We start from the raw sequence: 15,581 nt of genomic DNA, 5'->3' as shown, positions 1-15,581 counted from the left end.
TTTTTATTTTTTATTTTTTAGAATTAATTAATTTATTTTTATTTTTTAATATTTTTTATTTTTTTAATTGAAGAAATGATTTAAATTTTTCCCCACATCTAATTTCCCCCTCTCCCCTCCTCGCTCCTCTCTGGTAACCACTAGTCCATTGTCCATGTCCACGAGTCTCTGTTTGTCCTGTTCATTTGTTGCTTTTAGGTTTATATCCCACATATAAGTGATATCATGTGCTTTTCAACTCATTTTATCTGGTTTATTTATAAAATGTTTTTTAAAACTTACAATATCAATTTTCATAGCTCCAGTTCCTTGCTGACATTTTAAAAGTCGGCTTTTATCTCCACGAAGTTAGTAAACACAGCTGTTATGCAGGTTGTGTCTGATAACTTCAACATCTGGAGTCCTGGTACGCATTGGGTCAGCCCTTGTTCCTCTAGTCCTGCAAATGCTCATAGCACCATTCTACCTCTCAGAGTAGAAGTGGCTCAGAATGGTGCTGCCTTCAAGGTCCCAGACCAGAGTGGGAAATTCTGCCCTGGACAGACACCTGCCTACTCTGGGCAGACAACAGAGTCAGGCTGCATCCCATTTCCCCACTCTAGAAGTCCACCAAAAGCATGGTTCTATCTCTCCCTGACTTCCTCCAGACCAGCATTGTCACAGGGCTGAAGCAGTTTCAGCCCATCCTTATCTGGGTTTGGTAATTCTTCCTTCTCTTATTGCCTTTTTAAAGCTTTTAAGGACATTAAGATTTTTTAAAAATATATTAATTTTAGCTTTTTAGTTGTCATCAATGGGAGAGTTGGTCTGAATGACCTAGTTTTCCATAACTATAACTTGAAATCATGTCTGCTTCTCAGTGTAACACAAAAGCCTTGCCATAAGTTAAAAGAAATTTGGATTAACATTCCAAATGAGCCAATTACACTCCTCCTCCTATTTCTTGCAACCATAATTCACAAGGCACGGGAATGAATTAACAGTTTATACTTACTAGGTAAATAAACTGGCTATAGCTAGCTTTAAATACATAGAAAGCTACTTTCTTTGAGAATCCCAGCCTTAATTGGCCTGATCAGCATACTGTAACATAAAAATGAGGGTCTTCACTATAAATTTTCCATGAAAAGTCTAACAATGCAAGATGAACCAAAAAAGTAACTGTCTTGATAAAATAATTCCATAACTAAATAAGAAAATTAGATTTTAAAAAGACAATACCATTTACAGAATGTAGGGTTTCCTTCTGTATCAGCGCTGAAGGGGATGTCATTTCCTCTTCCTTTTGCTGATTTTTTAAATCATCATCTATGGAGACCTTAAGCCCTGAGAACTTCCATTCAGTGTAGTTCACCTGCTTCAGAATGAAAACACTTTTATATATAATTATATATAACATACATAATTATATAGAACTATATTATATAATTATAATAACTTAATCAAATTAATCACAAATTACATATTAATATGGTTATACAATTTATATAAATTATTGTAATAATGTAAAATATCATTACACATAAGTATATAATTATATAATAATACATATTTGTGATCTCATTTATATTTTTTTAGGTGTTACATAGTAACTTTAATTCAGTTTCTTATAAAGGCAGTATCAAGCACATAGTAAGTAATCAACAAATATTTGTTTTTAATTTATTTTAATTATACTTTAAGTAGACTGGTTAAAACTGCGGCACTAAAGTTCTAAGCATAAAATGCAGAGTCTGTAATCTGTTGAATTAAATTACATTGAAATGAACAATCCAGAGGCTTATTAAACCACTTGTGTTTGTGGAAACACATATTAGCCACAAAAAGCCATGATTATTGTTTATCTTCTGTGACTGCTTTTGCTTCTACCTCTGAGAATAATATATCTGGGGACACTGCAACCCATATTTTAGTTTTTCAGGGTTTCTAAGGCCTTACCTGTAGTGTATTCCCATTTAAGATGTTACGACTAAGATACTCCATTCTGTTCTTTCCTTGGATGCCTGTTCTTTTGCCATGTTTTCTTCTCGAGTAGCTTGCAACCTGGTGTTCCCTTTCCTTCCTTTCTCCCAGCTGAGGAGGTTTTCTCTTAGCTGGGTACTGACCAGCTTCAATGGGAATCTCAGTAGATACCACCTGGTCCTAAATAGAAGGATCAGAGAAAGACATATAAGATGATAGTTTAACAGCCCTGATACTCGAGAAAGGAATTTGTAAGCCATCACTAGGCTTTACTTCTCTCCTGCCACAGAGCTGAGAGATGCCATCTCTCTCTCCACCCTACAATAAAACCCAGAGGTTTGCTCTACGAATGGCTTCATGGCATTCTGAGAAATGCAGATTAGATTTGCAGAACATATGACGTTCACAGAAGGAACTTCTTTTCCTCAGATTTTAATACTATCCTCTTCAAATATGCTCCACAGGATTGGTGGAGGTATCTTACCTGGGGAGGAAAGACAGCCTTTTCTTCTTCAGATGGGATCTCTAAACTGTCCTCGGTGTCCTTCTCCTCAGGCTGAGCTTCTGGTTTTAGGAAGCTCTCCGGAGGTAGGTAGCAAGACTTCCAATCCAGCTGGACCTGCACAGATCCATTGGGTTTTCCCGCAGGGTCGATGAGTTCAAAATCACCTGAGAGGCACACAGATATTAATAAGTTCTGATCACATGAAACAAGCAAGTGAGCATTTACCAGCACCTCATCTATTACCCCATTTTGAATTTCACTACATTTTGTTTTAATTAATCATGATAATATATGCAGAAGTAATACAGAATGGCAGTAAATATTTATATTCTCTTAGAATATTTACTTCTAATATTTCCTTAGACTATTTATAGGTGAAGATGGGTATCTCCAGGTTTCAGGAAGGGATAGGCAAAAGACGTATGGAGAGGTATAGCTTGCTTGTCTTCAGTCACCCAGCCAATAAACAAAATTGCATTATCATTTCTATTACCAAATGCTTGCTATGTCCTAGGTATACCAAGAAAACCGTTATCTATGCTCAAGTGGTCCCTATTTCTAAAATAATAAAAGTCAAAAAAACTTAAGCAAAATGGCTTTTTCCAAATGCCAGACTTCTGATTTGTGACACTGATTAATTTAACAGATGACTCACATTGTCTCTCTTTGGCAAAGGATGAGTTGCGAGTGGAAGTGTCAGACTTCTTTTTTTCTTTAAAGCACTTGTGTTATTGAAAGGAGGGAGGCCTCACACACTTCCTGGTACATCCAGATGCTTGTTAAACATGGTTGGTATACTGCCTGTACCCACCCACACTTCCAAATGAGAATACAGATACCTCCCCCGCTCCCTCCAGGGACCGCAACTAGAGAGTTGACCCTTTCTAGGTGCACCTCACAACCCTGGGTATGAAGGTAAGGTAAAGTGGTATGAAGTTAAGCTCCATACTATGGGGAAAAAATTTCAAGAAATTTCCCTGAGTCATGGTGTGACATGGTAGACTTGCTAACTTGTGTCTAATGTTTAAAAGACGTGTTAAGGACACAGCTTATAATCTGATATCTTAGTCATGTACTAAGAAAAAATAGGCCTTAAGTAAAGACAAATACTGGGAAGCACGACAGAATCGGAAAATGTTTATTCAGAGAAAAAGGCATGGACTTCAGGCTGGTGGGTCCACCCACTTGGGAATCTTGCTTTTGTTGTTGAAAAGCAGCAGCAGATGCCAATGTTTCCATGTGATTAGTGAGGCTCTAAGTCTGCTCTGTTGCTCTTGCCAATATCCTTAAATCCTTTCAGCAGGTTTTAAGAGAGACTGCTCCAAGCAAGTAATCAAAGAAAAGTAGGATTAGGAAAGGGAGACAACACTGGGCAGAGATCATAAAGATGCAATAACCTTGAACCCCCACCTTTAATGGATTTGTTTTGTGCAAGAGGCAGCAAGGGCACTTGGACTTTGCCAAGGTACAAGCCAGGCTCTGAGTCTTCATCATCAAAAATGTACACGGACAGGGCCTCCCGCCTCAGATACTGATCCAGGTCAGAAGTCACAAGCACTGGGAATCGAGCCTGGTCTCTAAAGTAGGGATTGTTACTGGCTGGAACGATGGCAGTGTCGTGGTCAGAAAAGGTGAAGAAGCGATACATGGCGTATGGACTGGGTTGGGTTCCCAGCAATCGACTCCGGAGGCCACAGCATCTGGTAATTTCCACCTGTAGTTCATTCTGATGCTTCCAAGTCTTTGATCTGGACTGAAGAGATGTTGGTCTTGGATGGAGGAAAGGGGCAACCTGAGAGAGTTGTTGTAGGTGAAGCCCAGCACCTTTGATGAACAAGAGCTATGACTTAAAGAATTACCAAATCCTGACTGGGTCACAGAGAAACCTAACGACTTTCACCTGCCTGCAAACTGGCTCTGGCAGATGGTTATCTGAGGGAGATGCTGGCACTGAGGCTTTATCTTAGAGAATGGAACACAGAAGCTATTTTGTTCACAGCAGAGAGAAGTAGCTAGCTCCAAGGGCATGGTTTCATTTCGCACTCAAGCTTGACCAAGAGAAGAATCTGAACTAGTTGTGATGTGACCATTTATCTCTTTCATTCATATTCAACAAACATTTATTGAGAATGGAAGACTGAGTTGTTCTCATGAGCTGCTTGGCTGAGGCTCCTTTGAGATGCAAGGGCATATCCTTTTTCTCACCTCATCCTCCTGGGCCTCCCAGGCTGCATGCACATTGGCTGACAGGTATGCCTGGGCTTTCTTTTGTTTATTGTATGCCTGTAGGCTGGATCTTATGGGGAAGTGCAGCCTCATCCAGTATTCTAGCACACCAAAGTCTTCTCCACCAGCTCCTGGTAGCAGAAAGTATGAAGGACATGAAGGGTATGGATGGTGTGGTGAGGATCAAGAATAAAGGCAGAGGAAGAAAAAGGGAAACAACCAGAAGATCAACTATAGACTTTGGGAGATTCTGTATTAGTTCTGAGAACTACGGGAGGCCGACAGCACTTACCAGTAAGAGTGGCAGAGCCAGAGACTTTCTCTACAGTCTCCAGCACCCTGTCAAAGCAAATCCATCCAGCTGCAAGGGTGTGGTGCTCACTGGCTAGAGCCTGGTGTAGATCAAGCCGGGCTGAAGCCCCTTGAAGGTAGTGCAAAAATAGGGAATCTGTCTCTACCACATACTGGGAGGTGAAGTCATACAGGGGCTGTGGTCCCACAGCTAGTGGGGTACAGTGGGTTTCAAAATCATAGAAAGAATAAGTGCAGAAAGTGGTAGGTTGAGTATCTTCAGCCTGAGCCAGGGCAGCAGATGTCAGGAAGGCCTGGTGGATGTGCAGCTCAAAAAGATTCTCACTCTGATACAGCTGAGAAATGTCCATTTTATCCTCATCTCTATGGGCTGGCAGCATTTCCAGACATAATGACATCTGTCGGGTACCATAAGCCACATCTTTGAGCTGTTCTAGAGAGGAAAGAAAACTGCCCATCCATTAAAGGGTAGGGAGCTCTTCCTTAGGATAAAGGAAGGTGGACAGGAGAACAAAAACCATGATGGAAGTCCAAGTTGTGATTATTTCAAGAAATCATGTGATTTCAAAGGAAAAAGCAGCAGAATGACAACTAGGAGTTTTGAATTCTGATGGCCACATAATCCAGTGTCTCTCTTTGAGGGAGAAGGTTCAAAATGAGTGACTGGAAAGTAAACATTAAGCTCAGGAAAACACTGGTGGCACAATTTCATCTATAAATGACATCGTTTTGGCTTACAACAAGATCCTATGAATTAATTGGTAATTCCATCAGAAAAGCACAAGAAAACAGAAAATGTGAATATTTCCTAAAGTTTGGGATATTGGCCATGGAAAAACTAGCAGGTTTGTAGTCACAGTGTCAATTACATGACATTGGGCCCCACCAAGGAATGATTCCCTTCTCCAGCCAGATCAGTCTTAAGACTCTTCATACTGTTAAGATTTGGTTTCATCATAAGAAGGCAAAAAAATCCACTTTAAGTTAAAGAGTAATGGAGTAAAAAGTGGAGGAGGACACTTACTGGAAAGAGGTTGAAAATATTGGCAATGGAATGCAAAGATATGTAAGACGGTCTACCAGAACTGTGCATTACCTCCCATGTTCAACCAATCAGAAACTTTGACATACAGTTTGCTTCAAATCGGGGAATATTTGAGTCATCATAGTATGTTGATAGTGAAGGTGCTATTTTAAGAGTTAAAGGAGCAGAATAAAAATATTTAGATACCTCAGAATTTCTTCCTGCCCAAAATAAATGGAATACAAAGATTGACTAATGATTTCTTATTCATAACATAACTCAAAATATATTTAAAATTTTGCATTACATGACACAGGGTTAACAATCTTAGCATATAAAGAGCTACAAATCAATTAAATACTATTAAGAAACAGGTAAAGGACAGAAACAGGCAATTCTCAAAAGAAATAATACAAATAACTGGTAAACATAGGAAAAACTCTTAAGCCTTACTAGTAATGAAAGAACTATTAAGTTAAAACAAATGAATCTTCAGAAGTAAATAAGAGTATTTACCCTGCACAGGACCGGGAGAAAGACCCTGAATCTGAAAGACACAAGAATTTCAATCCCAGGGGGGATTTCCTTTGTTATGGCAGTCACCTTTGAACAGACTCACTCTGGCATAAATAAATCATGCCCCGAAGGACCCACCTCCCTTTACTCCAGTTCCATGATCACTAAATAACCTGCTTACTGATTCTGCTTTCCAGAGAAAGGGCTGCCATGAACAGCAACTCCAAATCTTCTCATGGCTCCAAACATTCTTATGACAACAATTAAACTGCCACTATCATAAAACAACAAATGAACATTCTGGCTTAAATATCAGTCTTTTGGTTAATTTTGGTTAGTGTAAGTAAAGGTCTGTCACCACTGGGTATAATACCAAAGCCAAATTTGTTGATGTGCAAGGTTGAGACCAGATCTTAGGCAGCAGTGACTGTACTAAATATAGGAAGTACCACATTATGAAATTGTCGTAAGTGTCCAGCCAGTTGCCCTGTTATGGTGACATCCTTAAATTGCAACAAAGAATTGGGAGACTTTTAGAGAGAAATCACAGCAAAGGATGATGAGAGATGAGTGATGAAGCTCGACTATCCCACCAAAACTGCTATAGGCCTGGGTTGAAGAAACAATCTTCAGAAAGGGAGTGTTTATTGCACCCTGAAGGCCAACAGTGATATGCTCTCATTCTTAAAACAGATTCAGCAATTGCTGGGCCCTGTTGAAGCTCTCCAGAGAACTCAGAGAAAGATGCCGACGTGATGGAAGAAAAGAAGCTGCTAACCACATATTAAAACAACAACGACGATAGGATAAAGAACGGGAGGGATAAGTCATACACTGAGAACATAAGAAGCGCCGTTCTAGACAGGTAGACAGAGGGGAGCACAGGCATTAGCTGTGTGACGGGTCCCAACGTGAGGAGAACAAAGTACTAAGACTTGCCGGATATTGGAAGGCCATGGCTTCTTAAAATACCTTCCAGCTGCTTGATACGATTGTTCTTGAGGTCTAGGAGTTGATTCAACCTGTCCAGTTTTTCTTTGTGATCTTTATTTTCATTATCGGCTTTTGTCACCATCGCCTCCAGTTCCTCCTGAAACAAAACAATGTCTGAACTTTTCCATCACACTGGCCCAGAACAAAAAAGCCCAGATAAAAAGGTGGTACTCGCTGGGTAAAGGTAACTCTGCCATCTCCTTGGCAAGGCAGATTATCCACTAGGGAAAAAATTGGATTCCTCACAGACCACTCCAGGCCCAGTAGTGCTGTTAGTGCCATAGGATAGTGTTTTCTTGGGAAAATTTGAACTCAGAACGTTCACACCTGCCATTTTCATTAGCTGGCCCCTCACTGGCTTCTACCGCCAAGGTGCCATAGACATGTGTGAGTCCTCAAGTTCTTCAAAGGACCTCCTGTGCTTGCACAGGACAGCATATCACCTTGCATCAACCCCAGAAACTCGGGTCTTGCTTCATTCCCAGTCTTGTAAATAGTTCCTGTGTGCCTATTTATTTATCCCCTTCCTATACTATCCTTTCTTGCACCTGATAACACACGTTGATTTTGCGCTGCAGAATAAGCATGTCTCTGGTCTTTTCTAGTTCCAGTGTGGTCTCTGCATTTGATATTTGCAACTCACTTAACATCTGGGACAGTTTCTTTTCTTCTTGGTTTTGTGGTTCACAGGGCTATAGAGAAAAAAGCATTAGTAAAAAGGAGTATAAATATAATAGAAACAGTAAGAACTATTCTCCATAAAGCAGTTGTTGGTAATAGTAAAATAACAGCAGCAGAATCTACCCCAAAATGTAAAAGAAGACAATGTAAATTTACAAGTGCTATCTCCCCTATTTCCTCATGTTCAGTAGCAGCGGAGAGGAAGTTATGCAGCCTCTAATGGCTGTTTGTCCTCAGCAGATCATTTCAAGTCCTCATCTGGAAAAGATTAAAAACTTTTTGAGCTGTAAAAGGTAGAAAAAGTGTGTGAAGCTCATGAAGCTATTTCTACTCTCAGTCTGTTCATATCCTTCCAAATACTGTCCTCAATCAGTACAAAATATTATTCAGTTAGTGTTCTAATCCCTTTATCTTTTCTAGGGATATTTTCTAGAGATCTCTCTGTTGAGGGGACTCGCTTGATTAAAGACGCACATACCTCTATCAGAGTGGACTCTTGGAATAGAGCTGGGTGAATGGCTGGTTCAGATTGCCTGTCAGGAGATTGGGAAATTGTGTCTTCATTTTGAAGGATCTCTACTTCCTGTGTATGCTTCTGAAGCAGGTGGGTGACTTCAAGCTTCAGATCCTTGTTTTGAGCTGAGGGAAGAGTAATCCAGAAAGTTGAAACTCTGCAGTTATCAGTAACCATGGTTAAAGCTGGACCAAGTGAGAATTAAATTTTCTCACTAATGTTTAATTCACTTATAAATTTGCCCTTAGAGAAGCAGTTCTCTTTTATTCCTACAAGGGATTCTAGCTTGTTGACCCAGTAAATTGAGTTGAACTTTGAACTCCAAAAACAAAACAAAAACACCTACAGAACTATAGAGTAGAAAGGAGAACAACAACAATAAACAAGAAAAGCCATTTGACTGACTGGGGACAGTCCAAACTTTTGACAGCACCATCCAAGCCAGTATCTCAAAAACTCCTTTCCAACTCCATCCTGACTTCTATGCTATTGACTCTTTGTGGTACCTACTCTATACCCAGCCTGAGAAAGAGTGGGCAATTGGGAATGTGTGTGTGTGTGTGTGTGTGTGTGTGTGTTTCAGGGAAGGAAGGTGATCAGTGTTTAATATGATCATTTCATTATGCATTAAACAGGGGGTGAGATGTGTGTGTGTGTGTGTGTGTGTGTGCACGCGCGTTTGTTTCAGAGAAGGAAAGTGATCAGTGTTTAATGTGATCATTTCATTATGCATTAAACAGGGGGTTAGGTTAGATAACCCTAAGGTCTTTATGAGACTTTACTTGTACTTCATACCTACTACAAGGTCCTCAGCATGTGCCCTTAAGCTTCACCCTTTTATGGTTCCTGACTCTATTTTTCTTGATGTCATATTTCTTTTCTTTCACTCTCCTATATGACTATACTAAAATATGATGAAATATAAGTTTTTATAAGATTAAATATCAAGGTCTAGGATAGCAAAAAGAAGTGAGATAAAGGTCTCTTTGACATTGATAGTATTTAAAAATCTTTTTTTTTTAATTTATATTTGTTTCACTCTTAGGATATATCGTGATGATTAGTTGGTATATGTTAATATATGCTGCAGTAACACAGATGTGCTACATCTTCATAGCTTAATACAACAAAGTTAAAGTCTTTTCTCAAGAAGTCCAGTATAGATCAAGAGGCTCTTTCATTTTAAGTCTTGAGAATTAATCAGCTTTAATTCTGTTGGAGCTAATATTTTGACATGTGGCCTCCAATGCAGGTTGTATAAACTAAGCAACAAAAGCAATTTAGCCAAAAGGAGGGGGTGTGGGGTCACCATCTTGCCTGCTGATTGCTTCTTCAGACAGGAAAGCCAGAATATGCTGCTCTCAAAGTGGTGAGCCCCTAAAAATCTTTGGAATAACTATCTACTGTGATCCAAGTTGGCACAGAGGGAAATGGTAATAGTAACCAAGAACAGCAATTTGCTTCTCAATTTCAGGTATCGTGGGCTAAAAAAGGAGGTTGGGGCTCTCCATCATCTCTAAAATAATTGATTAGACTAAAAGGCAGAGATAATCATTTTCAATACATTCAATAAATAAAATGAATGTTTAAAAACATAATAAATTAAGAACTGGCATCCTCTCAAATGGAAAGTCATTACATAGGAAAAAGTATATGTATGAGGTAGGTGTTATGCTTTCTGGGTTGTAAATCTGATCTGATTGCCAGTGTTCTTATTCTATTATCCATGACCAAGTGAGGGATTGGAGAAATCCTGGCCCAAGTTCCCTTCTCCTAAAACAGATATAGAGAATGCCTCATTTGAAAATGCTTTTTAAGGCCCAATCTACCTTTCTCTCTGGACAGCTGAAGTAAGACTTCTCTCTTCTCCTCCAGCTCAGCATCCAGCTGATCCTGCAACTGACAGACTTTCTGCTGTAGCTGATCTCCTACAAGCTCATTGTTCCAGAGAGGCTGATTACTGCTGTCCAGCATGCTGAAAATGGGAAGTATATAAGGAGGAAAGAGGGAATTATCCGGTGGATACTGAAAGGTGTGTAATAGGACGTCTTTATTACACAGTTTCAGCATCTTCTGGGCCTAGCTCATCATTCATTCCCCTACATGTTTTTTTCTGCCCCTGCTTTATCTGTAACTGTCATTTACCAACTGCCTTGGAATTTTTGAGTCTTACTGAGTTCTTTAGTATCACTTCTGTTTAGGTCTCAAATAGCCCACTCAGCAAACAACCCAAGTCATATCTATTTCCCAAGGAACTTCCCCAGCATGAGAGATTTGTTTAGGCAGAGAACTGTGAACAAGACATTCTCAAGCCTGCTGGATTAAAAATTAGGAACAAAATACTCCTCTTTTTTTTACTCCATTCCTCTATCTACCATCACCAATGGCTTGTTTAGAAAATATTTGCCTTCGAACCAGATTATAAATTACTACACTGAAAGGCAAGAACTAAACTTTTCAGTGACCATACCCTGCAAATCAGTGTATCTAGCTGTCAGATTATATTATGATAAAATATAAGTTTGATAAGACTAAATATCAAGGTCAGACTGATTTCGAGTGTGTTTACACTCGAGATCACACATGGCCAGTCCTTGATTGTTTACACAAGTGAAGTGACATTGATAATCACATTATTTCTGCCTATGTTTTTTTCGTATTTATCATTTTGATAAATGTGATCTAAAAACAACTTGCTTAGACTAGCATTAAAAGTTCTTGGCACTTTCTGACCATATATTACGTAACAATCCAAGAAGATAATGTTCTGAATGATGAAAGGAAGAAGCCAATAAGTGTGTGTCACAGGGAGTCTTCCAAGTGGATAATCCCCACACTACTTCATTTCACTGAATTGAAAAGCATCAGCTGTTGTCAGAATGCTCCCATACAATCTCCTCAATCTACCCTTTGCTGCCTGTACCTGAGTCAAAAGGAACATTTAATTTTTTTTTACTTCTGAAGATTTTTAATTTCAAAGTTGATACATGAATATACATGTTAGGAAAAGTTAAAATGATGTGGAAGTATATAGAATAAAATTGAAAGTGCCTCTTTGCCCTACTCCAATCCTTTTAAAGTCAGAGATAGCATATTCTTTTACAATTTGATTTTTCTTTTAACAATATATCTTAAGCATACAGGTCTACCTCATTTTTAATAGCTTAATAGTATTTTATTGTGGGAATGCAACGTGACTTATTTGGTCAGTCCCTACCAAAGGAAATTTGGATGATTTCCAATTTTTTTCTATTACTAACAATACAGTAATTAACATTCTTATTATACAATATCTTTGTACATATGTGAGGATTTCTTTAGTTTTGATTCCCCCAAAAATGGAATTGTTGGCACAAATGATATGCAAATGTTTAACATTTTGATAGTGTCAAATTCTCTTCCAAAAAAACTGTGACAAGTTACATTCTCACTAACAGTATTGAGTACCAGTTTCCCATATCCTTATTAATACTATGTATTATTTTTAAAAATTGGTAAGTCACTTTTCTATAATTGCCTTTTATAACAAACAATGTTTTGGGACCCAAACTTGGTACTTACTTTTCTAAGAGTTTGTCATAATTGTCATTCAGCAATTTTCGTTCTTTTTCCAAATCTTCAACTCTTTCCTGAAACTAAGAATGACAGTCGAGTGACTGAGATAAAATTTTAAATTCTATTGTCTTATACAAGATTTCCCTTTTCTGCTGTAGGTGGGGCTTGGGTGGGAGGTTTCCTATGTTCATCTTCCATGTCTATGAGGAGCCATTCAACTAGGAAAATCTTGAACCAGTTAAAGGTGGAATAAAAAACTTTTATTGGAATTAATGAAGATTCTCTGAAGTAAATCATGGTGTCTGGGTTTCTACTGGTAGGGAAGCAGCAGCACACTATAATTGAGCAAAGACCTTGGATAACAAACATAAGTATATATCCCAGTTCCCCCCAATGGTATAATCTTGAGCAAATTATTTAACCACAGGGAGCCTCATTTTTCTCATTCGAAAAAATGAAATACCCATAGTGTTGCTAAGATACACTTTTTAACATCTCTAAAATTGGAATATAACTTATTATTGATGGTATCTTTCAATTATCATTGTTATTTACCTCCTTCAGTGTTATTTGCAGGATGGACATATCTTCCAGTTGGCTCTTCAAGCTCACAGCCTTCTTGCTCTCCTCCTTCAGCTCTGCTCTGAGCTCATTCACTTGGCTGAGGAGGGCATCATGGGTTGCACTCAGGATTCCCTGATTCTGGGGCAAAAGGAAAGTTGCTCTGGGAATGGTCATATCATTTACCGGGAGCGGTCTCAAGATACCAGCAACCCTAGCATTCTCTAGTGGATGTCACAAAGAATGGCTTTGATTAATAGCATGTTGAATTTACATCATAAATTGACCTTGTTTTTCACCCCAGAATTTCAGGAAGTATTATTTCCCTGTTAGTGAGGATTTCACACTCTGAGAAATTATGAATTCAAAATTCAAATTAATTCTTAATTACCCCAAGGTTCAAATTAAACCCTGGCTCTAAGTGAAATGACACCTTTCACAGCCGCCTTTATTTTCTAAGCTATTCAATAATTTTTATGATAATATACTCCTCCCTCTGCAACTAGCAGAGTGACGTGTCAGCTCTGGAAGTTAAGTGTGCATTTTGCTGATGGACACCTTTGGTGAGGAACAGCTCTGTCTGTTTATGCTGGGAACTCTGCCTTAGTGACTCTGAATCATGGACATTCACCCAGCTTCACATGCACCCACTCACAGGGAGAAATAGGCCCAAATATTTAATAACACCAGAGAAGATTTGCAATGACTTCGTTATATCTCACCACCTCACACATGCTAGAAGAATAGACTTAGGAATTTTTGAACAAATGCTGTAATTCTTTCTAGCAATAGGTTGAAAAATACTATTTCAAATATATCTCAACTCTCATCTCATATTTCAATTTTTATGAAAACGTGCATTAAGCATCTTCTGATTATATTAGTAGTATCACTTATATTAATAGAAATTGCATATGACATAATAACTGATTTAGTTGACTAAATTTCGGTGTTACGTTACTTAAAGATGAATCTGAATTTCTTTGGATTTCATTATTCTGATCACTCAGAAACAGAGATTCAAGGAATCTTTATTAAGTACCTTCTGGAGCAGAGTTTCATATGCCTGCAAGAAAAAAAAAAGTATTATTGTATTGATATAGCTACTTGATGTTTATTTTTGTTTATCTCTGTATTATAAATATTTAAATATTTATTTTAAAAGACGTTATTAAAAATTCCCATAAATCAAGTCAACCTGTGTACCTGTTTACTAATTGCTGCTACTTTTCCCCTGCCCTAGCTTGCCAGCTAGTCTGTGAATGTAACAGATCACACCATTTCTTTTAAAAGGATGAAGGGTATTTATCTGCATTTGCACTGCATTTGGTGGATTATCCAAGAAAAATATTGATTTTCAAACTAGGCACTATCTACTACTTAGCACACTCTAGAAAGGTCTCTTTCCAGTTTTAAAAAGAGAAAAAACAATAATAACCAAACTAACAACAGCTAATATTGGTTGAGGAGTTTGTGTGTGTTATATGTTACTATGTATTTCATTATGTTACCCTATGATCATTATAATTGTTTCACATACATTATCTCATTTAATCCTTACAGCAAATCTGAGAGGTAAGTATTATTGTTTAACCTTAAAAATGAAAAACTCAAAGTTTAAAGAGCTAAGTCACTTGCTTAGACTCCAGAGTCTGTTTTACTCCTAAGGGATTACAAGAATGCAAATTTACTTTAATATATGTGTAAGAAAGCATGATTAAAAGTTAACTTGCTAAAGAAAAACAACTTGTAAAACCTACATTTAAAAAAATTGTGGATGATATTCACCATTTTAGGTCATCTCTACCACTACCAATGACATGGGCAAAGACATTCAAGTTAGAATGGCTTTCTTCCTTTTTTCCTTTAATGCAATGGAGGAATTGATACTTAAAAAAAAAAAAAAAATCTAATCCCACAAATACAGGTATCCCTTGCTCTTCAAAAATTTACATAATGCTACCTCACTTTTATGAAAGCACCACATTAGTACTTGTTTTCACTAACTGAAAAAAATCCAAAAAGGATTTTCACTTTTACAAAAAAAAAAGGTGAAAAATAAAAATTGCACTTCGTGTTTCTTTTGCAGTGGACCTGTATGGATGCAGCACACTCAGAGCAGAGCAGTGAGAGTGGTACCACCAAGCTCTTTCCTAGGAACTAAATTCAGCATCTCAGCATCAAGCCTCCAGAGCTTTAAATTGTGTCTGTGAGTATCTATGCTTCATCTATATTTTGTGCGTGCATTAGCAAGATGTGTCCTAAGATATCAGAAAAGCCTAAGAGAGCTCATAAAGTTGTTACACAGCATAAAAGTGGATGTAATTTAAGTGTTTCAGTCATGCGTGTGTTGAACTTGCCTGCGTCCACCATTTGTACTATTTACACAGAGAGGAAGAATCTTGAAAACTGCAAAAGTTACTTTTGGTTCTGCTAGCAGCAAAGTGGTCTCTATAAGTCAGCATCCAGTACCAGACAGAATGGAAAGTCTATTGCTTAAGTGGATATACAAAGCGTGGTGTGTATTTATTATATCATTCCTGTTTTTACTATATGTTAGAATTATGCTAGATTTCATGTATTTTTTGGTATGATTTGGTGAGTTATTTTTTTGGGTCTGGGAACTCTCCAAAATTTTCCCATATAAACTAATGGTAAATGCTTCCTTGCCATTTTGGCTTTCAAAAGGCCTCATAGGAACGTTCTACTTTCAGAGAGTGAGTGGGTGTGTG

General features: G+C 38.0%; 1 protein-coding gene across 1 annotated transcript in view; it reads right to left on the bottom strand.

Moving 5' to 3' along the window:
* RPGRIP1 (RPGR interacting protein 1) overlaps nt 1-15,581 on the bottom strand; it is a 46,653-nt gene that overhangs the window by 22,547 nt on the left and 8,525 nt on the right. Inside the window, exons 7-19 of the mRNA XM_015594392.2 lie at nt 13,892-13,915; nt 12,844-12,990; nt 12,295-12,368; nt 10,563-10,708; nt 8,698-8,858; nt 8,087-8,230; nt 7,485-7,635; nt 4,986-5,438; nt 4,673-4,824; nt 3,878-4,220; nt 2,447-2,631; nt 1,939-2,142; nt 1,222-1,357 (exon numbers count right to left, since the gene is read on the bottom strand). Of these exons, the coding sequence (XP_015449878.1) occupies nt 1,222-1,357; nt 1,939-2,142; nt 2,447-2,631; nt 3,878-4,220; nt 4,673-4,824; nt 4,986-5,438; nt 7,485-7,635; nt 8,087-8,230; nt 8,698-8,858; nt 10,563-10,708; nt 12,295-12,368; nt 12,844-12,990; nt 13,892-13,915 (2,320 nt within the window). The remainder of the gene's footprint in view (nt 1-1,221; nt 1,358-1,938; nt 2,143-2,446; nt 2,632-3,877; nt 4,221-4,672; nt 4,825-4,985; nt 5,439-7,484; nt 7,636-8,086; nt 8,231-8,697; nt 8,859-10,562; nt 10,709-12,294; nt 12,369-12,843; nt 12,991-13,891; nt 13,916-15,581) is intronic.

Source organism: Pteropus alecto, unplaced genomic scaffold (genome assembly GCF_000325575.1).
Source record: "Pteropus alecto unplaced genomic scaffold, ASM32557v1 scaffold1197, whole genome shotgun sequence".
NCBI classification, from domain to species: domain Eukaryota; kingdom Metazoa; phylum Chordata; class Mammalia; order Chiroptera; family Pteropodidae; genus Pteropus; species Pteropus alecto.
Note: the sequence above shows the minus strand (reverse complement) of the source record. Positions and strands in the feature narration are given on the sequence as shown.